This window comes from Canis lupus, chromosome X, assembly GCF_003254725.2.
Source record: "Canis lupus dingo isolate Sandy chromosome X, ASM325472v2, whole genome shotgun sequence".
Taxonomy (NCBI): domain Eukaryota; kingdom Metazoa; phylum Chordata; class Mammalia; order Carnivora; family Canidae; genus Canis; species Canis lupus.
The window spans coordinates 14,610,661-14,637,244 of NC_064281.1; the positions used below are offsets into that span (position 1 = coordinate 14,610,661).

General features: G+C 36.5%; 1 protein-coding gene across 20 annotated transcripts in view; it reads left to right on the plus strand.

The window, feature by feature from the left end:
• Positions 1-26,584, plus strand: part of CDKL5 (cyclin dependent kinase like 5) — a 212,381-nt gene that overhangs the window by 137,128 nt on the left and 48,669 nt on the right. For 19 of the 20 annotated variants that reach the window (XM_025437899.3, XM_025437914.3, XM_049107266.1 and 16 more), the window contains 6 exons: positions 483-528; positions 10,771-10,907; positions 15,125-15,245; positions 17,179-17,238; positions 20,040-20,130; positions 24,698-24,887. In XM_025437899.3, coding sequence (XP_025293684.1) covers positions 483-528; positions 10,771-10,907; positions 15,125-15,245; positions 17,179-17,238; positions 20,040-20,130; positions 24,698-24,887 — 645 coding nt within the window. Of the gene's footprint in view, positions 1-482; positions 529-10,770; positions 10,908-12,538; positions 12,697-15,124; positions 15,246-17,178; positions 17,239-20,039; positions 20,131-24,697; positions 24,888-26,584 lie in introns of those variants that run through there. The other variant, XM_049107268.1, reaches the window with a different exon arrangement.

Below are 26,584 nucleotides of genomic sequence, written 5' to 3' on the forward strand. Positions count from 1 at the left end.
GAAATAAGGGCAGGAGGGAGATAGTGATTGATATTTGGCCTCAGATGTTTGTCCCTCTTTAGGTTTAAAATGGGGGACAAGTATTGTAGAAGCCTTTTCTCTGTGATAGAAGCCCAATGACAATGTGTCCCTGAGTTTCAGAAGGAAGTACAGATGATGGTATATTATATTGTCAGTCATTCTGGCATTTTTGTGTAGCCTCAAGACATTGACATTTCTGGTTTATCTGTGGTCTATCACCATCTCTGCTCTTGGTCCCCTTCTCTCTTCCCCTTATTTTTTTTCCTTTTCTGACAATGTCTGCAGGGTGGTAAGAAAGAGAATTTTGGAACCAGGAAATGAGGGGCTGGGAAAGACGAGGATCTATTTTTTTACTCTCAGGTTTCTTGCTTCTGTGTCCCTGAATATACCCCCAGACAGTTGGGATTCCCAGTTTCAAAAACACTGGGAAATGACTTTCTGCCTCTTTTCTTCCTTTGCAGGAAACACATGAAATTGTGGCAATCAAGAAATTCAAGGACAGTGAAGGTATATATATATTTTTTTCTTTTTTCCTTTTTGTATTTAGTTCTTGTGAATAGAATATGGAAGAGATGAGATCTAGCTAATTAGACTTTGTTCCTGAAATTTTAAAACCTCCATCTCAGAAAGTGAATATAGCTTATTTAATATCATGCTTTGCTTTGTAACATTTAGCTCCTTCTGTGTTCATCGTTTCAAATCTCATGATACTAGAAAATTCATCTTGTATTTTAAGGTATAGTCAGCATTGTGGAAATCTTGCTTCAGATGCTGGGTAGAAGGCATGCTATTTATGCCTTTTCTAAATATTGTTAAAATGAGAAAAGTGATTTGAAATAAATACTTTTGTGAGTTCACACAAGTAGCAAGTTCTGTTTGAAGGGCTTTGGTATTGGTTACTATGATCTCTGGTTTCTAGTCAGGTAGAAATACAAGGATAAATGGTATGTAGATGGTATCAAGAGAGTGATTTTTATATTTAGAATAACTCATTGGAAGAATAAAAGCATTTCAAGAAGAAATACCATAGTTGGAGTCCTTGGTCACACATGACCAGACCATTTCAGATGGAGTATTAAAATTACCCTATGCTGGGTAAGAGAATTTAAAATAAAGCAACAAAAAAAGAGTCATGTAAAAAATATAAATAAATAAAGCATTCAGTCATTCATTAGGTTTTAAATCTAGACTATTGGCCATTTAAAGATAGCCAAGTAGAAAACTTATTTAGGAAGGTACACATGGCCTTTCAGAAGCTCTAGGCAGCACTTTTCCATTTTTTTCCCCTACAGAGACCCACAGAAATATTTTTTTACATTCTAATCCAATATCCACATACATAATGTCCTAAATATAACTGAAGCAAAAGTGCCACAAAATTATTATACTAATGTGAGGTTCTTCATTTTCTGTTCTTTCCTGCTCATATAAATTCACATAAATGCCTATTTGTGGCATAAGATAACACTGATTTTTACCTCTGAAGCATAACCTGCCTTGTGAAAAATAGTGCTAAGAGGCACCAGCATAGCATCAACTTCCCTACCTAATTGGAAGTATGGCAATAGCAGTCATAGCCTACCTCCATCAGCACACATTGAGTACTGCAAGACACCAGGCTCTATGTTTGTGAACAGTTTCATCACCCATACTTTAGACACTTAGCAAACATTAAAAAAACAAAAAGGGCTCACTAACAAAGTCCTGGGGTAGATTCACAAGTATTTGATATACCTACCTCTGATGTGGAGCACATGCACATCATCTGGGAAACTTTAGTAGCCATTGTCCTGCCAGCCTTTAAAGAGAAGGCAATAAATACTTTTAGCTTGTTCTAAAGAAAAAAAAACCTGCTTCAAATGATGTATCTGTAGTCTAACAGGAAACAGTAGCCCCAGGCCAGTCCACTCTGAGACCATTGGCAATGAGCTCTTTGAGCAGTGGCTTTGGGCTAACCACAGGTGGTGAAGAGACAAATAGTGATCTATTAAAAAGAGTGGTTGTAACAGTAAATCAAAGCATGACCTTGCCTTCATGTAAAGACCTCTGGCTGTGTATTCATCTCGTAAGGCACATCGTCAAGCGTCAGTTACCACCAAAAATAATAATTGTTGTGAAGTTTTTGAAAAGCAGTACAATCTAGGCCACATATACCATTGCTTAAAAAAAAAGAAAAAAGAAAAAAAGAAAAAACACTAAGTGCTATATTTTTCACAATCCCTGTTCTGTGCATCCCAATTCTTAGCTTCAGTTAATGTATTCATACCTGTGTGCTGATATCTTCAGAGTGGTAATCAATAGCGTATCTGTTGAAATTTATGAGCACTGAGCCAGGTACTGTAATTTCAGGAAATCTTAATTCTTAGTATAATTAAGATCTGTAAATAAAGAGCAGTAAAACAGGGTAGGAAGCAGTCAGTGCCTGAATGAATTTGAATACTTTTGAGGCAAGAGACATTGTTTCTAGCTGTTGGATCTTGGGAGTGTATGAATAGTCCAGACACTATACAAAACATTTGATCAGCCCTCATTTCTGTGTGCTGATAAAGCATGAATCCCCTCAGCCCTCATCTCTGCCAGACCATTATCAGTTACCATACCTTACAGACATGCAGCCTTATCACCCATCCAATTTGTAGATGGACGCCTTTGTAGGTATACCCATGTATACATACTTCTAGAAAGATACTTCCTTAACATTTCTGTGATAGAATCTGAAAGCATGCAATTATTCATAACTTTTTAGTTCTAGTTCTATTCTAGACACACTTTCCTACTCTTTCTAGCTCTCTCTGGGAGGTTGCATACTCTTCTTTTCTGCCTTTACCCTTTTCCTCTTATCTGAGTAGAATCTTGCTTAATGGAAGTAAGGGAATGTGTGTGGTGAACAATCCTTTTGGAATGTGAAGTGCACATAGATAGTTCAGTACAGATGAGAATGTCCATTCAACCCCTATGGAAACCACTTAATTCTGAACCATTTTATCACCTTAAATTTCAGTTGGGACAATTCTTTTTTTTTTTTTGTATATTTTTTTTATTGGCATTCGATTTGCCAACATATAACACCCAGTGCTCATCCCGTCAAGTGCCCCCCTCAGTGCCCATCACCCAGTCAATTCTAAAGAAATAGAGTTTCATCATAATATCCTTATTGTCATGTAGCTCTCATTAATCTCATTTATTAGTTACTCTGAAAATATTCTGTTGGTATTATGATAGTGAATTTTCTAAACCCAACATTTGTTACACTGAAATAGCATCTGAACTTGTTCTGATTTGCATTCAAGCTAGTCAAGTATTCTCGTACTTGATAACATAAAATAAAATATCAAGATATGTTTTATGAGAGTATATGTTACCTTCTGTTAGCTTTAAAAGATTGTGATCATGTCCTATTTCTTTGTTAAATTCACATATGTCCACAAATTTGTATAAAATGTTTTGAAACTGCATTTTAAGGTAGACTACTATTTAGTTGAAGCTATCCTTGTTATCCCAGGATAGTAGATCACTGTCTAAAGTGGGATCCAAACTTTAATAGTAAATATAAGGTTAGATTGGGACTTTAAGTTAGAAAAACGGAAGAAAAATCATAAAAAATAAGTTTATTGTATCATAATTAACACTAGGTTATAATAGCAAATATGTGCTATTTCTTAGAAAAAAAAGAATCAAGTGTTACCTTTTTTGGGAGAGGGGCAAGTTTTGCAGTAAAATTGTAGGGTAGGCTAGTGAGTGACTTTCATAATAAAAAAGAGGCTCATTTAAAAATACTCCAAAGGCTTTGTCAGTTTTCTCTCTTTTTTTATATGACCTCATCTTTCTGTCTTCATCCCTGTCGGTTGTTTACTCTCCAGTTGTTAACTGTTAGAACTGTCGGATCATTAATCAGTGTCTTTTGTCTGTGATTTTCCTTAAAGACAAAACTGACATACTGGGTGAGGATAAAAGCTCATGTTCAAATGGAGGACTTGTGTGAGTGATGACATTTTTATCTGAGATCAGTTCATTGGTTAAAATTTTTTTTTTTTTTTGGTGACTTTTGCTTCTTTATACATCATCATCAATGTAGAGTTTCCGATAATGGATTTTTTTTATTTTTATTTATTTATTTATTTATTTATTTATTTATTTATTTTTTTTGAGGAAAAGAGTATATGTGCAAGTGGTGGGGAACAGGGAGAGGCAGAGAGAGAGAGAATCTTAAGCAGGTTCCATGCCCAGCATAGAGCCCGAAGCAGGGCTTGAGATCACGACATGCACCAAAACCAAGAGTCAGATGCTTAATCAACGGAACCACCCAGGTGCCCTATGAGTTTGTCTATTAATGTAAGTTCCCACAAAGAAACATTAACTATAGACACCAAATCATCCGGGAGTCTTTAGAGAATCAGTTCTACTTAGTATTTGGATTTTCTGAGAAGAGAAAAATGACCACAGACCAAAAAGTTACTAGAGATTATTGAGTTGAAAGATATTTTTTGGACTATGTGTATAATGATAAAAATCTAGCCTAATTCATTTACCCTTCCTATAACTCTAATTTCGTACAATGAGATCTGATGTTTAGATGATAATCTTCTGTCACTGTTGGAACATAATTCTCCTGCATACACATGTACAAATGTCTGCCATCCTCAATTTATTGAATAATCTAAGAGCAGTGATTTAGACTAGATAGATTTGAATTAATAAAAATTAAAAACATTGTTCATCTTTTACTTGAGGAAGTCCTGTAATCTAGGCTTTATTTTTGACATACACTTGGATCTTCTAGTGTGACAACATGTTTGGCTTCTTAGGACTTTTCAGTCTTTCCCTAAAAGTACAGGTGCTGAGATGAGGAGGGGTCCTCCCTACTTGTCGCTGGGCCTTGGCATATGGCAGGGAGGCTGATTATCAAGGAGCTGTATAGCAGGAAGATGGATTCAGGTTGTGTCTCTGCTTTCATATCAAATAAAATGGCTTGCATTTCATATCCTGCTGCTTATCTTTTCTGTAGATAAATATTTTTTCTCTTAGAATGGACATACTTATTCTTCTTAAACATGAGAAAATGTTTCCTTGGTCATCCGTTCTTTGCTCTAATTGATTTCATCCTTATTTTTACCTGGACTTTAGAGAACTCTGTCTTGATCTCTGGATTGAGGAAACTCTGGCCTCATTTTGTATAATGATACAAAACAAGGGTTCAAAGTCTTTGGTTCTTAAATTATAAAACCTAATTTCTCTGTAAAAGAGGCCTTAAAGCAAACTCTCCCATCTTTGGTTAAACAGAAAATTCAATGAACTAAGCTTGAGCATTCTGGCCAGTCATGATTTCATCACACTTCCCTTTTTTTTTTTTTTTTTAATTAAAGATTTTATTTTATTTATTCATGAGAGACACAGAGAGAGGCAGAGACACAGGCAGAGGGAGAAGCAGGCTCCTTGCGGGGAGCCCGATGTGGGACTCGATCCCAGGACCCCGGGATCACGCCCTAGGCCGAAGGCAGAGGCCCATCCACTGAGCCACCCGGGTGGCCCATCACACTTCCTTTTAATGTCCAGAATGGATCTCTTTCAAGCTTCAGAGATGCTTCTAGGGTTTGATGCACATTTGTACCTTTCATGATTTAATAAGTTTCCATTGTGTTCTACCTGGTCTTCATTGCTGAAGATTTAAGGATTGCCATCTTTTTTGGTATATGTGAGAGCAATACCACCATTCAAAGCTCCCTGGTCATGTCAGTTGCCCTCCTATTGGTATTCCTTCAGTCAAGGCAACCAGACTGAAACATGGTACCTTTAAGGTTTTGTATAAGGATGGGTTGGCTTTTTCTCCCTCCATTGTACCTATTGAAAGGTCCATTTTGGGGGGGCCTCTTTGGCTTTACAAGAATGTCAAGTTTGTGATTTCATAAAGTAGGTTACAGCTATTTCTGGATTTTTTTTCCAAGCCCACATTTCTTTAAAAATAGAGTTACAATAGAGTTTCTGCTCATCTTTAGATTTTTTTTTATTACTTACTTTGCATTTCTTTTGCTCCTATGATTTTTCCCCCCTTAAAAATTGTTTTCTTTTACTTTAGTGAATCTCCCTTCTTAATTTTTAGCGTGTTAGCTTGCCTAACTGGCAAGCTAAAAGTAGGTTAGTTCTTTGGTTTTTTTTCTTACTTAACATCCTTTTTTTACCCTGCCATTTAATCGTCACTCAAAAGAATTTATGTAACATTGTCAGACTTGCTGCCTGTACTAAGCTAAACACCCTCAGTGGTAACTGGCGACCAGATCCATCAGCATCCACATAAGTAGAACTTGCATGGAAGCACCAGGTCTTAGAGCTGGAAGGACCTTCAGAACCATCTGGTAGAAGCCCAACTCCATTTTACAGCCAAGGAACCCAAGACGCAAAGCTGCACAGCTAGTATGTGATTAACTGGGAAAGATGCAGACTTCAAGATCTTTACTGAATTTTTCTTCCACCCATACCATGTTGCTTTGCCACTCAGCTAAGAAGTAGCAGAGTGTAGACCTGAACCTGGGTGTTCTGACTCACTTCTCTAAAGCTTGCTCACTACCTTATACCATGTTGCCTATGTCCCTGTGTTCTACTCAGTGTGGCATTCCCTTCACTCACCCTGAGGAAGTTACTCTTTTCTAGACTTGGTTTCTTCATCTGTAAACCGGAGAAGCCTAGCCTAAATAAAGAATCCACAGGATTATTTCAACTGGAAGGCAGGGATTTTTGTGCTCATGCCACCTTTGAAAAACTGTCTCATTGAAGAGCTTGGCTGCTTTCTGAACCTGAGGTGAGAAGCACGTATAGGTGGAATGTGTATCGCTTTTCTCAGTCATATCATCATTTAGTGCCACAGTTTTGTCAAAGTACAGGGTAAGCCAGGAACCTTCAAAGTACTTGGAGAAACAAAAATTATAGGACAGACCAAGTAATGAAGACTGCATTTTGCCTGCACTTAAGGAATTAATAACTCCACTTCTTGCCTTGTTCCCATTCATTACATTCTTAGTTACCTCAACTTTTAATATCTGTGACAGGTGTACAGTAGAGAAGCCTTCATTTCCTAAAATAGGTAGGCAGCTCAAATAAGGTGGTTTGGGCCCCATATGGTAGGTGATTTTGTGAGCTGCTTTTTCATTCATTTCTCTTTCTTCTCTAGCCATTTTTACGTAGAGTTGGTATATATTTGAATGATGTCCATATAACAATGTAGCAAAATTCAGGGAGGTTTATATTCATAATCAATGAAATTTTTTTATAAGATTTTATTTATTTGAGAGAGAGAGAGAGAGAGAGATCATGATCAGGGGGAAGGGCAGAGGGAGAAGCAGACTCCTCGCTGAGCAGGGAGCCTGACTTGAGGCTTGATCCCAGGACCAAGATCATGACCTGAGCTAAAGGCAGATGCTTCACTGACTGAGCCACCCAGACACCCCTCAATGAGGTTTTAATGGAAAGAAATCATTATTAGATTTGGAAAAAGCCATGGGATTTTTAAAATCTGTGTGTGGGTGGGAAGGGTGCCCATTATTTAGTTACTTTATGAATGAAAAGTTAAGTGGCTTGCCCAACATCATATGTCGCAGTGTTGGTTCGTGAACAGGATCCAAACTCTTCCAAACCCTGCTTCAATGTTCCTTTTTCTAAAGCCATTCTACTTTAGCCATTCTGAGGTGGCTCTATCTGTTAGCAAAGTGAAACTTCCACAAGTTGCTAATAATACAAAGCTCCCTTTTTTCAGTTGCTTTTCGGGTGCCAAGAATTCACCAAGCATTTGACTAGAAAAGATACACCAGCTGTATTTACTTTTGACTTAGTTGCAACATTCATTTGTACCCAGCTCCAGCAGAGCTTATGGATGTTGTTAATGAATGGTTAAATATATATGTGTTCTTGACCCTTCGTGCTTTCTGTTTTTTGGAGACTCCATTTTTTATAATCACATATTGTCAAGACAATCAGAAATGGAGATGAATAGAGGAAAATAAATTTAGTTTGTCTTACTGCCTGAAAAGCTGCCCTCTCAACATTCTAGAGAGAAGATTGAAAGCATTGTACTCAGAACTAAAAGGGTGAAGTGCCCCTTGCTTGCCATCATATTGCTGCTTCCCATGTTTTAAAGGAATGAGACCTAGTTACATGTGAGTGAAGGTTTTTCTATGACACCAATGGAAGCATTCATGTCAGAAATATTTATTGATCCCTTCTTCGTGCCAGGTACAATCCTAGGTGGCTGAGTATGTATTGCTGAACAACAAAACTTGGGCCTGTCCTCTGAGAGCTCTTGGTTTAGCAGAGGTAGCCACACAGACAGTAAATCCATGAGCAAAGGAATCTATAAATAAAAATGGTGAGAAAGTCTCTGTCAGAAAAGTTCAGAGTAGTGTGATAAGGAATAATAGGGATGGAGGCCTGCTTTAGTTTATTTTTCTGGGCAAAGCTGGTGAGGAGCACCATTTAAACTGAAACCTGAAGAGGAGCCAGCCCTGCAGGGAGTCTGGGCTCTAGAATGCAAGTTCTAGGCAGAAGGAACAAGTTCAAAGGCTGTAAGGTTGAAAAAATAGAGTTGGGGCTATTTTAGGAAGTGAAAGACTAACATGAGGCAGAGGAAGGAAGGATATAAGATGGGGATGGAAAAGCAGACCGGAACCAGACCACGAGTAATCAGTATATTTGTGTTGAATTATTTCCTTGTTAGAAGATTGTTTGCTTTGTATTGAGACCTGTGTGACATTCTTTGTGTTAGAGATATATTTACTTTGATTACCCCAGTCTTGAAAGTAATTCAGATGGGATAGCAGAGAAGTAGGTTAGCCTTCCTCACAAGATTAAAGGCTTTCTAGTCTTCCCTAGGTGTTAGCAATTCTAAAAGCCACAAAATACCACTTAGCCCCAATTTGTAAAACATCTGGACCTCTGTCCCACTACGATACTCTAAGCCTCTTTGGGAAGTCCCCTGATCACATCTCATACATTCCCTATACTGCCAGGTGGCCCCCACAGTGTCATGTTCTTTTCCCCTGATGGGAGCCTGTGACTCCCCAGTTCCCAGTTGACCCCCTGGTGTGGGCTGAGCTAGCTCACTGCTTATGCCACTGTTGGCCTTTGTTATGAGTTCTTGCTTTCTGGTAGGCAGTATCTTTCTCTCTCCTTTACTAATCTCTGCTCTAGGGTTCTTCAATAGTTATTGTTTTGTTATGCTTTTGCTGAAGTAGGGAAAATATTTCACTTGTGTAACCAGTTGACAAAGGAGTGTTGATTTTATGTTCCCTGTTTATTACAGGTATTCTGGTGCTACAAGGCCCCTGCTTTTATTACTATCTCTTTATTCTTTTAACTCAATTTGAACAGGGGCTGGAAGATGGACTAGGATAGAAAATAATCTGAGAAGTATTCCTGGCACCTAATTTAGAACCTTTGCTCTCCCTCTAGCCCCATTTAGCCCCTTTTCTCTTGTGTATCTTGGTTGGGAAGCATTTCTTCCTAGAAGGCATTTTCATCTTTCTTACCTTCATCCCCAAACTCCATTTTCTTCCTCCCTGAACCTAAGGGAGGTTAGATGTGCCTGAACCTGAGAGTCAAAAAACTTAGAGTCTTGAGCTAGGATTTTGACTCTTGACTCCAAACCTTGGGGACAAATGTGTTTTAGAATTTATAACTCTTGGGTTTTAGAATGGAAATATGGCATGCTACTTTAGCACCTTGTAACCAGGTACTATTTCTAAAGCAAACATATTAATGTTCATAAGTAAGTGGGATACACAATATAAGTGGTCTCATGTCAGTTCAGGTTTTACTTTTAAAGAGATTTGCCATAAACTTGGAAAAAGTGTTCAGTTTTTAGACTGAGTTTTGAAATTGCAGGTAAAGGATTATGAACCTGTATTCCATATGTAAACATGGTAGTTAGAGTTTCCAGGCTAAATCTAAAGGTATCATAAAAACTCATTTAAAATAAAGTATTACCTTCCTTACTCCCCTCCCCATTCATCCATTAGAGTTAATGTGACTTCTGTCCTTCCTCCCGCCTGTTGGGACTATCATGAGTGAAATTGACAATATGGAAGGCTATATTGGTTCAGCATAAGTTCTCTATCCCAGTACGGCTACACCATCTGGGTTGGACAGATGCACATACCACAGAAAGACAACAGGAACCTATAGCAGCTGCTGTTCAGAGAGATCAGACACTCTTAGAAATCCCTGCAACTTGACTGTGGCTGCACTGTGGGTGCCTGGTACATGACCTCTGCACACTGAGGTGACTCACATGCAGCTTGAGGAATGAAATGCTCTTTTGAGCCAAAACTTCAGGCCAAAGTTAAAAACATCAGCTGCTTCAGATGCTGCATAGAGGCTCCTCTGCACACTAATACAGATGATTGTTCTTTACCCTTTTAAACTCCACCTTTCTTAGTATGTAGTGTTAGAATGAAAATGACAGTGAATTCATAAGTCATATCTGTAAGTCTGTGTTTATACATATACTTTGCAATACGCAGTATAAGAAAACACAAGCAGAAAATTAGGTTCATGCTGGTCAAGTAAGCTTTTTCTTCTGTAAGTTGCTAATTCTTGATCCTTTCAACAAGAAAATGTGATATTTAATCTTACATCCTTGAACTTCTTATGCAGAAGTACTCAAAGTGGAAAATGGAATTGGTATGTTTTTGCTGTTCTTGGAATTTTTTGAACAGTAACTTGAAAGCTTTAATTTTACTCTATTCACCATTGTTTACATTCTAGAAAATGAAGAAGTCAAGGAAACGACTTTACGAGAGCTTAAAATGCTTCGTACTCTCAAGCAAGAAAACATCGTGGAGCTGAAGGAAGCCTTTCGTCGGAGGGGGAAATTGTACTTGGTGTTTGAGTATGTTGAAAAAGTAAGTCACTAATTGATAGTATGGAAATTTGCTTTTTGTTTGTTTGTTTTACTTTTTAAAAATTTTTATAAGTAATTTCTACACCTAGCATGTGGCTTGAACTCACAACCCTGAGATCAAGAGTCACATGTCTTACCGACTAAGCCAGCCAGGCACCCCAGCCTGATTCTTTTATTTAGGGTTGTTTCTGACACTATTCAAGGAAGCATTATTATCTGGTGTGATTTGTCAATGTACTCATAATCTCAGTATTTTAAAAATGGAATTATTATCCATAATCATTAGAAGCCCTGAAATACATTGAATTATTTTGTGGAATTTAACTGTACAGAGATCATCTTAAATTTCAACAGTGAATTAATTTGGCTTCTGATATTTTAGAATCTGTGTTCAACAAGTAATTTTTAGGCTTGGTTTATTTAAATTAAACCTAGGCAAGGCCTCTGAGGGAGAGATAAGTAAGTTGACAGTGATGACATAGAATGACAGAGGTGTGGAAGGCAGCCTGCAAGCATAGGATGGCTGCCTAAATCAGACCTAGGGTGGCAAATGACTGGGCTCATGGAGCCCACTTTAGTGAATTGCCAGTGTTCTGGTTTTGAGGGAAGAAGATGTGCCAGGAGGCATAAGGTGAGGCTTGAGTAGGTAGATGAGGCCACAAATAAGGAATTGGAAGCTCAGGAGAAAATCGGAAAAGTACACACAGTTCAAATTGTCTGCATACTTGCTTTAGTATTTTTTTTTTAATTGGTTAACTATTAGTGACAATTTTAATGATGTATGGCCTAGGGGCAAATGTATACTACGGTAATCAATACATGTGTCTGAGTTTCTTTGGGGGCAGCTGCCCTATAGTGGTTGGTTATTGTCCAAAATTGAAATAATTACCTTGACAAGAGTAGAATAAACTGGAGCCAGATGGACCATTCGTTCATTCATTCATTCATTCATTATTTTTATTTTTTTTAAGGATTTTATTTGTTTATTCATGAGAGACACACAGAGAGAGGCAGAGACATAGGCAGAGGGAGAAGCAGGCTCCATGCAGGATGCCCGATGTGGGACTCGATCCTGGGACAGTGGGATCATGCCTTGAGCCAAAGGCAGAGGCTCAACTGCTGAGCCACCTAGGCATCCCTATTTTTTTTATTTTTTAAAAGCTTTTATTTATTTAGTCATGAGAGATATAGAGAGAGAGGCAGAACTCAGATGGACCTTTTAGAGGTTTTCTTAATAAATGAGTATGTGGCTCCTAATTTCCTGCTATTTAAACAATAAAAATTATTACTTTTATTAGATTTCACTTCTTGAGTACATGTCTTTATGGGAATCTGCATGATAAAACGAGGAATTTCTACATGATAATATGAGGCTTTCTACAGAAGATGAATACTGGAGAGCATTATGTTTGCCAGGTGCTTTCCATGTCATAAATGACAGTGTCATCACCATCATTATCATTATTACAAAATAAAAAGCAGCATTGCCAAGATGATGGACCAGGAATGTGGCTTTTGAATTAATTCAGCTTTTACAAATTAGTTTTCTAATGAAAATAAATGTACATAGTAATTTCATTTCAAGCAAGACTTGAAGAGTATTTTAAGTTTCTTTGTCATTTTAAAACACTGTTATTTTGAGGGTGGGAAGGGGAAGAGGGAGAGAGAGAGAATCTCAAGCAGGCTCCACACCCAGTGTGGACCCCAACACGGAGCTTGATCCCACAACCCTGAGACCATGACCTGAGACAAAATCAAGAGTCGGATGCCTAACCAACTGAGCCACCCAGGTTCCCCTAAAGTTTTCTATTTCTATGTCAATTTACGTATTTTCCTAAGGGACTTTCCCCACCAAAATTAAACTAAAATTTGATATTTATAAAAAAGGATTGCTGTAAAAATCAGAAGCTCTTTTATGTTATTTTTTTTAAGATTTATTTATTTATTTATTTATGATAGACATAGAAAGAGAGAGAGAGAGGCAGAGACACAGGAGGAGGGAAAAACAGGCTCCATGCCGGGAGCCGATGTGGGACTCGATCCTGGGACTCCAGGATTGAGCCCTAGGCCAAAGGCAGGCGCTAAACCACTGAGCCACCCAGGGATCCCCTATATTATTTTTTAGTTGTCAAGAATAATCATGAAATTTACGATTTTCACTGCCAAGTAATGAAATTCTGACAGATCTATTTCAGTTTGTCTTTTTTATTTCTGTTCTGCTCAGGGTGATGGTTCATGATTAATAACAATTTAATAAGAACAAATGGAGAAATCACTTCTGTGTACCAATTTGTCCCATGTGAGATCTCTCTGCAGATAATTGGCAGAGCTGCTACCAGAGCTTCTGTCTTGTGTCCCCCAGTCTGGTGGTTCTTGCCTTGACCCTGTGGTTTTTCAGTAGAAGGTGACCTCCCATCAGTGGCAGTGCCTAATGATTGACAGTCTCAAGAGGGCAAGAAAACGATGCTCTTAAAGGGTAGGAGTTTTTACAGAGATATACAATTACAGTGACTTAAACAAAATAGAAATTTCCTTCTGCCTTTCCACTCTACCACCCCTGAGATGTGGCTCTTGTTCTCAAGGTCAAAAGGAGGCTCCAGCTATCACCTCCCATTGGCCAGGACTTAGTTTCATGGCCACCCTAGCTGCAAGGCAGAGGGGAAATGTACTCTTCATTCTGAGCACCTATGCATCTACTTACAAATTGTATTACTATGGGCTAAGGGAAGAATGGATATTGAGAGACATTCTTTTCTGCCACTGATCAATTTAGAGCGTAATATGAAATGAGACATACAACTTACTTTCTATTCCATGCGTGCATTTGGGACTTCCTATGCATTTGTTAATTGAAAAAGGCAATTTAAATGGAGAATCATTTAAAAATGAAACATACTTCAAACATTTTAACTTATAATAGATCAATATATATTCATTTACTACTCTTTAGAAGTCAGGTCAAGGCCTTTTGAGTATCTGTCTTCTGATTGGAGTTCTGACAAGTCTTTCTTAAATACATCATATCCATAATGCATCAACTATCATAGCCTGCGAGAGCATCTTTAAAGTGAAGCAAAAGCTTAAAAACATTGTAAAGCAATCTCAGTGCAGAATTCTTATCACCATCATTACCTGTTCCCTGTCAGCGTTTTATAGTTGTTGCACTCACATTTGATTAGACAGCAGTATGTTTAGTGGCTTTCCTTTATTAAGTCTTTCTGAAGTATTAAACTTTGTTTTTCTTATAAACAGCAACTCTCTTTATTTAAAACATTATTTCATTGGTTTATATGATATTTAATGGTATTAAAATAACAAGTGCATCTGTTATAATAGGTACGAGAGTGTTATAAACAAGCAGCTGATTGTATGTATGCAGCTTGACTGGTGGGAACAAAATTGTGAGGTTGTATTAAGCAAACCAGGTTTTCTAACTTTTTGGTCTTGCGACGCCTACACTCAACATTATTTTGGAAACCCTAAGAGATTATTTATGTGGGTTTTATCTATTAATATTTATCATATTTTGAGTCAAAACTGAGCAGTATAAAATATTCATTTAAAAATAATAATAATCCCATTACATATTAACATAAATACAGTTAATAATCCCATTACATATTAACATAAATACAGTCTCTGACTCTAAGTTTCGAAACTTGATTTGTTTGGGATCTATCTGTGTTTATTTCAACAGCATTTTCCAGCCTGTCTTAATTTTTGTACTGATTGCATGGATCACTTCTAATCATAAGGATCATTTTCTTTTAAGAATATTTTCCAGGTGTTCCAGAAATATTTTCAAGGCTTGATTTTACTGCAGGTTTCTATTAAACATGCATAGTGCACTGTGTTAAAATGACTGTTTCTCCCCTCCTTTATACAGTACAGCATCTTATCTCTACTTTGTATTGCTTTCCACTTGAAACTATTCTAAAGTGATGTGTGGAAGGTTTTAGGGAGAGTGGAAAGTACCAGGGTTATTATTTGGGCAGCACTGGGGAGTAGAATGGAATTTCTCTTAAAAGAGAACTTTGATTTAATACAGTATCCTACTTCTGCATGAAAAAGATAGTAAATGGAAAACAAAACAGTTCTTAAAAATGCATGCTGTGCATTGGGTGAATTATCATCCAAGATGCTTTTTTAAATTGTTAATACATGATTTATGGGCCTGCGTAATTTGTGGAGATTAATGACTCCCTATTTAATTTTTAGAATATGCTTGAATTGCTGGAAGAAATGCCAAATGGGGTTCCACCTGAAAAGGTTAAAAGTTATATCTATCAGCTAATCAAAGCTATTCACTGGTGCCATAAGAATGATATTGTCCATAGAGGTAAGTATGGAATTTTTGAAATGGAAAATATTAAGAAAATATCAGAATTAACAATGAAATATTTTATACATTATTATCTTAAGAATATTTCCATGGGCATTGATGTTCCATTTAAATTGAATACATTTTGAAAGTACAGGATATGATATGTCATTTACCTTTCAAGTCTCCTTCTGTATCACCAAAAGGATGGACTGACAAGTTTATTTGGATATTATAGTGAGATCTTTGTTTGTATAACAAGATCTATTCTCAACTTTAGAAATGCCTAGGGATATAAAGAACTCAACAAATAGGAACTGTGAAGTTTCCTTGGAGTTAAAAGAACAAAGGGATGTTCTCTGTTGCCTTTTGGTCCTGCAGGTAATGTGAAACCACCCAGAATAAGGCTTTAAAGGTGGTCACTGACTTCCTGCCCTTGACAGTCACCTTTCATTCCCTCTTAGACCAACCACCTCTAGTATATACTTTAACTTCCTGAATTTCCCTACCCATTAGTGAAAAGTGCCCATTGCAAGTTGTAGATATGATCAACCTTGCATAAAGGTCATGAGTATGCTTCTGTAAACTGTTTTGTCCTTTATTGCTGTGAGGTGGGTGGTTTATAGTAATAAAAGGGCAATTACTTTCTCAGCACAGTCCTTGACTTTATGCAGTTTATCTTCTCCTGATAATCTATCTTAAATTGCAGAGTTTTACAATAATGGGACACATATTGATAAAATAATGAAGCCAGAAGCTGTTTATCAGAAAATGTTACAGTATGTACTTCTGGTCTCTGAATTATCAGATAAATGAATACTACATTTTAATTCACCTATACATGCACAAAAGGATGTCACTTTAAAAATAGTCTCACTTTAAGAATAGCTTAAAGGTCATGTGAAGAATGCCAACTCCTATTAGAAAAAGTCTAGAAAATGTCTAGAAAAAGATAGTTTATATTTCTCTTGGATTTGACTTTCATACCAGTTACCTTATCAAGGTTGTTGGTGGTATAGATAGATCTCCGAGTCAACTGCATATCTAATATCTATTCTAATAACAATCTATACTATAACATGAAGCTATTAATAAGGAACTGAGCTAGCTACATTTCTAAAGTGATCCTGTGATTTGGTTAAGTGTATAGTAATAAATCAATGGTTGTGAATTAGCAGTAGAAACCATGATTCTCTGCAGATTTTACTCCCATCTCTTCCCTTTTTCCATTTTCACCTCTGCCATCTGATAGAGATGAGATGATGGTTACTCTAAAAATAGTATTGTGAGGTGCCTCCCAAGGCAGGAATTAAATAGCATTTTCTGTGTATTTCTACTCAGCTCCCACCACATCTTCTGAAGATCCACGGAAAAAATGAGAAGTCTTTTCTTGACTCATGCAGTATAACTTCAGCATTAGACATTTATAATTGTGAACCACACAGGAAAGCTAAAGAGATATGTAAATATAGACATTATGTAGAAAATCACAACAGAAATTCTATTTTTATGAAGTTTTTTTTTCTAGTAAATATAATTCTAGCTACTTAAATGTGTTTTTAAGGTATTTTGTGGGTGTAAACCTTTTTTTTTTAATATCCTATCTCCAAAAATTTATGTTACTAATATTTTATAAAGTAGAATAGTTCCTTGAAACATGGTGGTCTAGATTCAGTGATTCTTAAATTCCTTTCAGAAATCCCATTAATACCTTTAAGATTTAAAGGGAAAAATATTTCTTAAATTGTGGGTCTTCATGTTTCTCAAAAAGAAATTAGTTGAAACTTTAATGTACCAGTATAAAATGTGTTACCCTGCTTTTCATTGCTATAGGTTTCTATTCACCTTACTCTGGATATTTCTAATTAGGTGCCATTATAGTGACCAATAGTATCAATCAGCAGTCCATGGAACATTTTTTAATAATTGTTTCTTCATCTTTATATTTCAGATATAAAGCCAGAAAATCTCTTAATCAGCCACAATGATGTTTTGAAACTGTGTGATTTTGGTAAGTTAAAAAGAAATTGAGCCCTGTAAGTAGAATTAATTTAATATAACAAGTAGCTTTTAAAGGCTTATTAAAAGTATTTTTTAATGTTTTGACTTAAACTAGCAGAGGAATATTCTATTACATCATATGTTGAAAAATCGATTGCTGGGAGAATACTGTACTCTGCATAGTGTTGTCTACATTTAAAAAAAATTCATAAGGCAGTATTTGTTTAATGAGAATGCAAAGCAAATAGATGCACGTGCATGTATTCATAAGCCCAGTTCTTAATGACTCCAGAAAACTAATTTTCTATGAAATACCACTATGACTTCTGTTTTGAGTAGGATGAAAGAATATTTTTTAAATATTGTAATAATCATTGATAGAAATTATTTTAGGTATAATCATGAACACTAATAATATGCCAAGGTAAATACATATGTATCCTGTATATGCAATAATTACATACTTGTAAGAGTCAAAGACACTTTTAGAACAATTCCATTTATTCCCCTCAGATGTTTAATGAATAAGATTAGTAATTGATGTGTAATATCTCAGCTCCTGGTTGAGCATATTAGGAAGCTTTTGAGTTGTACTCAATCCTAGTAGAAAATTGTGCATTCTTTTCCATGTATATAAAACTGTATTAAGTGCTATTTAAGTTAAAATAATGTACAAAAGTTTTAAAACTATAAATTAGGGTGTTTAAGTTCTGGATCACCTTAAGAAAATCTTCTGTCTAATCCATATGCTGAAGAAACCTTGATTTTTTTTTAATGTTATTTTTCATATATCCAAGTATAATCATAAATATGATGTAAACCTCTATGTATAAAAGAGAATGCATTGCCTTTCATTAAATATGTTAGTTTAGTATCTTGTAGATGGGTCAAACAAATGAGAAATGGAAGCTAGAGAATGCACTGTGTGAATGACCAGATTTGTCTAGTGTAGCTATTAAAGGCATGTATAATTGTTTTCACTCAGTATTTGTAAGGAATTTGAGTGTTATGAACCTGTTTGCCTGGGGAAAAATGTTTTAAAGGACTTAAATTTTTTCATACTTTATAAAGAATGTTGCAAAGAAGAATCCTGCTATATGTTTTTTTTTTAATCTGCTAGATGTTAAACATCTTATAAAGTGCTTAGGAGAATAAAAAAATACCAAAATATAATTATTTAGAAGATTTTGACCTTGACATTTTTAGCACTTTCTTAGCATTGTGATTTTCAGAAGTATTTCTGGTTCTATTTCTGGCTTCCTATCAATAATTGTGTTACCACCAAACACTGAGATTTTGTGCACCTCATATGCCCTTTACTGTTCTTCCATGATTTTATGGATTGGTGATCTGCTTAAACACACAAATTACTGAAATTTGTAAGCAAGTTATAAATACAAAAAAGATACCTATAGAATGGTTGATAATAGGAAAAGGATATCCTTGGACTGGCATCATTTCTTTCTTTCTTTCTTTTTTAAAAAAGATTTATTTATTTATTTTAGGGGGGGAGAGAGTGCGAGCGAGTGTGTGTGCATGTGGCGGGGGGGTGGTTAAAGGAGAAAGAAAATCCTCAAGCAGATTTCCCACTGAGTACGGAGACAGACTTAGGGCTTGATCCCAGGATATCGATATCATGACCTAAGCCGAAATCAAGAGTCAGATGCTTAACCAGCTGAACTACCCAGGCACCCCCAACATCATTTCTTAAAGAAAGACAATTTTAAGTGATAAGGAGGTTTCACATGGCAGCACTGCATGTGGTACTCTGTGCCCTAGCATACTCAATGAGGACTTCCGAACTGCTTTCCCTCCCAGGGCATGGAGCTCCTTTGTCTAGCTTGAAGAATCTCATTTGAAAATAGGAATATTTCTTCCAAATATGCCTTACAATGAAGCATTGATTAACTGAAGTTCAGGCTTTGTTTTTTGCTGTGGTTGTTTTTATTTTTTATTCCTCCATTTTAAGAAACACTATTTTCTGCTTTTCAAAACTGACAAACACCTTAATTTTTACCCCTGATTTTAATGTTCTGGTTCTCTGTGACTATCTGTATGCTTTTGGCGAGCTAGATGGGTAATTAGCTTACCTACTGGCTTATTTTTAGACCCCAAAACCTTGTGTGAGGGTTTAAAGGGAAAATAATGATTAGAGTCTATAAGTAATTAAGATACCCCTAATATGCTTCTCAGTTATATTAGGAGATGAAAATAATTTTGGCCTGCTTAGTTTCCATCTTTGTCAATCATTAGTTCTTTATACAATGGCTAGAATTGATCAGCAATTATAGATCTACAAATACTGTGTTAAGTCCCACATATTGGAATATAATGGCCATCTATGACAGGGTATTTTAGCTTTGACTTGAGCTCTTGTGGGGACTTCATTTTGTTCCTAAAATTTGCATTTATTGAGAGAGCTGACTTAAAAATATGCTCTGAATGCTTATAAAAGCATGTGATGACTTCAAAAATATGGATTTCTTTAGTATAGGAGGCAACTGACTTTTTTTAGTGAATACACTATTCTTTCTAAATAAGAAAATATTAATAGTGAATACACTAAATATTCTTTCTAAATAAGAAAATATTAATATTAATTTAGTGTATTCTTAAATTATTCTTTTAATTGACATATGAATGTCAATTAGTAAAATAATTGAAGGTGCCATTAGTAAACAGCCCATTCATTACCAGTCATTATGTTCTTTTGATGTTCCTTTAAAATATTACTAACACTGAAATACTTTACCAACATGAAGTTATTATTTATTTTTCAAAGCTATACCTTTGGGTTTTTCTGTCTTTCAGGTTTTGCTCGGAATCTATCAGAAGGCAATAATGCTAATTATACAGAATATGTGGCCACCAGGTGGTATCGGTCCCCAGAACTCTTACTTGGGTGAGTTACCGTCCCTAAATAAAATGACATTTATATATTTTCTGATCGTATATCATTAGCTTAGGGATCATGTATGAAAGATAAGATCTTTAGTTAATCAAATACCAGTTACCAATTGCAGTGTAACAATCCACCCAAAAAACTTAGTGATGTAAAACAAACACCATTTTATTTGCTCAGAATTCTAGGTACCAGTGTTTTGGGGAAGTCAGTAATTGAAGTTCAGCTGGATTGTTCCTCAATCCATTGGTCTCAATGGGAATCACTCAGGTAGCTACAGTCAGCCAGCAGATCATCTGGAGTCTAGCTGGTGGGTTTACGAGGCTTCAGCTGGAACAGACCATCTCCGTTCCATAGACACTCATCCAAGTTGCTTCATGTGATAACTGAAAAATTTCTTGCAGCAAGAGGGCAAGCCCCAAAAGCAAAAGTAGTTTTCAAGCCTCTGTTTGCATGGCTTTTGTCTCATTGGCCAAAGCTTGTTACATGACCAGGCCCTGACTCAAGGGATAAAGAAATAAACTCAACCTCCTGTTGGGAGGCCTGGCCTGTCTGTTGGTTTGTTCATTAATTAATTAATTCAGCAAATACTTATCAAGTGTCTCTTATATCCAGCCACGTTGCTAGAAACATGATGTAAATACTGAACCAATTGCCAATTTTCTTCTGAATAGAGAAATCCTGTTTGATGGCAAATGACTATTCAAACACACTGCTTTGATGATTTTCTCAGCAACATCACATCCATCCACTTTGTGCCCACCCTTCCTTCTACTTTATTTTTTTTTTAAGATTTTATTTATTTATTTATTCATGAGAGACACACACAGAGAGAGGCAGAGACACAGGCAGAGGGAGAAGCAGGCTCCATGCAGGGAGCCCGACGTGGGACTCGATCCCGGGTCTCCAGGATCACGCCCTGGGCTGAAGGTGGTGCTAAACCGCTGAGCCACCTGGGCTGCCCCTTCCTTCCACTTTAAATGCTCTTTCATCTGTTAACCCCAGAAAAGGATTTTCTGATAAGATTCTTTTTTTCTTTTTAGTATGTTTTAACTTGAGAGCCTAAGAAGGAGCCTATCCTCCTGAACTCAATCACAGTTATATGAATAATCCTCTACTCACCTTATTTGTAATATTTTCTTATTTTCCCTATATTGTATTTACTTCTTTGGGACCATCCAAGAATGGAAAAAGAATGCACATTCTACAAATAAAATGAGATATGGTGGTAATGATGACCAGTGCTCTAATTATAGGTTTCATCTCTTTAGTGCACCAAATGTGTATCTGGGGGATATGAGAAATGTAATTTTTAAAGATTTTATTTATGTGTTTGTTTAAAGAGAGAGCTTGAGTAGGGAGCGGAGTAGAGGGATAGGAAGAGAGAATCTCAAACAGACTCTGTGCTGGTTTTGGAGCCTGACTCAGGGCTTGATCTCATGACCTGAACAGAAATCAAGAGTCAGGGGCGTGGGGGTGACTGGGTGGTGAGCACTGAGGAGGGCACTTGACAGGATGAGCACTGGGTGTTATTCTGTATGTTGGCAAATTGAACACCAATAAAAAATAAATTTATTATTTAAAAAAAAAAGAAATCAAGAGTCAGACACTCAACCAACTGAGCCACCCAGGTGCCCCAAGAAATTTAATTTTTAAAAGATACTTTTTGGGGTGCCTGGGTGGCTCAATCAGTTAAATGTCTGCCTTTGGCTCAGGTCATGATCCCAGGGTCCTGGGATCGAACCCTGCATCGAGCTCCCTGCTCAGCAGGGACCCTGCTTCTCCCTTTCCCTCTACTGCTCCCCTACTCATGTTCTCTCTCTCTCTCTCTCTGTCAAATAAATAAATAAAATCTTTTTTAAAAAGATACTTTTTTATATAGTAGGAATATAAATTTCCTTTTGTTGAAGATCATGATGATTATGTTTAAGTTACTCACTGAAGGTTTATTTTGATGTTCACAATTTCCCAGTGTGTATTTTTTTTTCTTTTTTTTTTAGTATTTTATTTATTTATTCATGAAAGACACAGAGAGAGAGAGGCAGAGACATAGGCAGAGAGAGAAGTAGACTCCTTTCAGGGAGACTGATGCAGGACTCAGTCCTGGGACTCCGGGATCACAACCTGAGCCAAAGGCAGACGCTCAACTACTAAGCCACCCAGGTGCCCTTCCCAGTGTCTATTAACCATCTGGTTGTAATTCTTGATTCATTGTTGACATAGAACCTATACGAATTGTTGATATCAGTTATTGAAAGCTTTACTTTAAAAAAAATCAATAGCTTGCTTTATCTTGGGAAATAAATGTGGTTAGTCACTTTAGTATCTCTCTTTGTGTGGATAGATTTTGGAATTTCTGTGCTAATTTTTAAACTTGGTTTTAGGGTTGATTTTCTTTTGTGATTGTCTTTGTTTCTTTTTCTGTGTACTTCTGTCTGGACTTACTTGGATGCATAGTCCCTTTTCTTTTGGGAGGAATTGGAGTTTGAGTTTACTGGGCAGATTTGCCAAAGAAGAAATGAGTATGAAGTAGATCATTCTTAGAACACCATCTGAGGATTCAATTATGGTAGAGGACTTTTTATAATATAGTTTTGTCTATACAATGGCCCCAAGGAGTTCATTCTGAGGACAGCCTTATTGCAGACCTTCAGAGAGTATTTGCTGCCTAATAATACCTGTCAGAAAACAGCAGTTATGTTTAGAAATGTGTGGGAGCTACCAAAAGTAAATTGCAACTTCAATTAATTTGAGCCAAATTATATATTGCTAATTAAATGATTGTCAAGTACTAGTTGAAGAACCATATTATTTGTGTAAAAATCCCGTTGAAATCTGTTGATATTTGGTTAACATTAAAAATGTACATTTTTGTACATTCTCAAGATTTTGTCCTTGACATTCAAAATAGTTCCAGCTGCATAAATTATTCACATCCATTGACAGAAGAAAAATAGTGCGATTTGGTTATGTAGAAATTTTCCCTAAGTTTCTCCATCTAGCACAAGGTTTTTTATTTTGTACAGATATTAAAGAAATATCAGTATCCTTTCCTCCTCAACAAGCTACCAAAAAAGTCTACATGAAGTTTCCTAATATGGTCCTTAGGTTTTTGTGGGAAGGAAATGAGATAAATAAAATACTGACTTACAGTTGTAGTGATTTATTGTCCTAGAAACATATTCTGTATACTGTTAACAGTGCTTTAATTTAGAGTATTAAAAGTTTTGTATTACTGCTGTGTCATTATAGCATTCTAGAATTTCATCCCATATTTTTTTTTCAGATACTTTATTTTCTCTTATCTTTTTAATTTCTTTAGAGAAACATGAACATGAGGAGGGGAGGGGCAGAAGGAGAGAAAGAATCTTAAGCAGCCTTCATGCTCAGCATGGAGCCTGACATGGGGCTTAATCCCACAACCCTGAGATCATGCATGACCTGAGCTGAAGAAAAGGGTTAGACACCTAGCCAACTGAGTTACCCAGGCACCCTTGGCTTTCTATTCTTTCTTTTTTTTTTTTTTTTTAAGATTTTATTTATTTATTCACGAGAGACGGAGAGAGACAGACAGACAGACAGACATAGGCAGAGGGAGAAGCAGGCTCCATGCAGGGAGCCTAATAATGGGACTCGATCCCAGGACTCCAGGATCATGCCTTGAGCCGAAAGGCAGATGCTTAACCACTGAGCCACCCAGGCATCCCTTGGCTTTTCATTCTTAAAACTTGGATTATTTGTATTTGAAACTAAAGAAAATATGGTTTCTTAATCTGCCACATATAATTTAACCTAAGGCTATAGATACTGGGGCATACATATAAAGCATTTTTGGAGTACTTAGGTTTTCACATATAGTCTCCACTTATTAATAATAGTAACACTCCTAAAGCCTTCTCGTAAACTCAGATCCAAGTGGAGAGCTGTAAACCCCTAAGGAAATGGAAAAAAATGCTTTGAGGCAAATAATTATCATAAAGCGCCATATACACAGGGTACAAATAGTTTCAGGTAAATAATACAATAGAGCTTAGACCACCCTAGGTATTAGAAATCGTGATTCTATACAATCAAAAGTTAAATAATATTCAATGTTTATTGTTTAAGAAGACACGTGAGCCAATAGTTACATTTTAATAGTCTGAACTCAAAAAATGGATGAGGTATAACTTTTTGACATTTCAAGAGCTAAAGGATAATTACCTAGAAAATGCATTTCCTGGGAGTATTTGATTTTCCAAGTGAAATGTTAACTCATCAGACTCATGTGCACTGTATTAGGGTTTATTAAGCCATTCATGTTCAAAATATGCCCAGAGGTGAATAGACTTCAACTTAGTGTATACTAACTAAATTGTTATTAAACTGATGGTTTTATTAGCATAGATTTATTTACTTGTGCTCTGAATTTTACTTGGATATCCATAATTCCTTTTCTTCAGCCTCATTTTTAATTCCTTAAATACACAAATTGCTTTAAATTTTGAATCTGCTCAAAATAATTTGGAAGTTATTAAAATGTATTTCTTCTTCATTTGCCAAGATAATCTCTCCATTTGCTTTTCAGAGCTCCTTATGGAAAGTCTGTAGATATGTGGTCAGTGGGCTGTATTCTTGGGGAGCTTAGCGATGGACAGCCTTTATTTCCTGGAGAGAGCGAAATCGACCAACTTTTTACTATTCAGAAGGTGCTAGGACCACTTCCATCTGAACAGATGAAGCTCTTCTACAGTAATCCTCGATTCCATGGGCTCCGGGTAAGAGGCTTTACTAAAAGTCCAAATGGAATCAATACAGCAGTATTTAAATCATTGTTCGTTGCACAATGGAATGCTAAGCTATCCATCGAATACTATTCCCTTTCCCAATACAATGTTTATAATCCCCATTATAATATTTTATTTTTGAATCTTATATAGTATTTGTGAATTTTAAGAAGTAGTCTGAATTTGAAAGTGGGAACTGCTAATGTTTTTCCTAGTTTATAAGTTCCAAATTTTCAAACCCTCTTCTAGCATATGCATTATCATATTCTACACGTTGGTTATCTCAGAATGTTGCTTTCTGTAAAATATTAAGCATCCTCAAGAGATATAAAAATGTATAAATGACTGTTGCTTATTTGAACAAACATATTTGCAATGATTTGAGGGAGACTATGAATACTTGCATTCTATAGATTTAAAGGTTGTGTTCTAGAAGCTATTTCTTGTCTGTTGACAGTGAAGCATCAGTGAAGCACTTCAAACTAGTATATTGTCTTGGGCAGCCTTTTCTGGACTTGCCAACTTTGTATAAAACTTGTTTTCAGGGAATATACTGAAAAGGGCCTTAAGATATAAACTTTCCCCAAATGAGAGACAAGCAACTTGCAGAGGCACTTTATTAGAGTATCCAGATATAGGCTGCCTACCTATAGGCAAAAACTACTTTTGCCTATCTATCCCAAGAGCTACTTTTGCCATCTACCCCAAAAGCTACTTTTTTGTTTACAACTACTCTGGGCTAACATGCTGATTGGTGACCATTGTGAGAACTATAAAACCGCCACTTCCTTTCTTTTAAACACATGGTCCCCAAACCATGTTTTCTTGACATTTGCAGAACACTTCATTTTTCTTTTGACTTTCTGGACCTCAGTTCATTTCACTTTGAAGAACAAACCCTCCTCACACATGAGCACACAACATAGTGGCTGCTTCTCTTTCTCTCTCCAAGCTCTCACCACAACTTGTCTTTTTTTTTTTTTTTTTTTTTTTTTTGACTACTATAAGCATTTTAAGATTTTTTTCATCTTCAGGGATTTGGGATTTGTCGCTCTTTCTCCTGGGAAAGTGCTTCTGTTGCACGATCCCTTCTCACTTTTTAAGTCTCCCCTCCAAGAATGTCCCCCTCTTTGATGCCACCAGCATACTGCCCCCATCATCTTCCTAGTGTCTCCCTTACTTAGCACCACCCTTCTTTTTTTCTATCCTAGCACTTACCCTAGTATGTAGATGTGTTGTTTATTTGTTAATTATCAACTGTCAAATTCTCAACTACTAGAGTATAAGCTCCCCAATGGCAGAAATCGTCTGTTTTTTCACTGTATTTCCAGCATCTGTAGTAGAGTCCAGCACATCTAGTTAGGGACTCAGTGAATACTTGAATGATACATTGAGCCAGTTTGTGTCGTCAGCACTCAAGCTCAACTGAGCCTCCCTTCTCTCTATCTCTAATGCTTCTTTCACCCTTAGCAGGTTTTACCTGAACTTATTGACTACTCCTAAACTCCTCTCTCCAACTTTCTGTCTTCATTCTTTTCACATTGCATTTGGAATAATCTTCCCTCAAATTGCACATTCAGTTCTGTCTCCTTTGGGTTTGAAAGCCTCAACGGGATTGCTTACATTAGGAGGTAGCATTAAGAACCCCTTGCTCTTAGCCCTCCAGCCTTGTCTGCTACTTGTTCCCA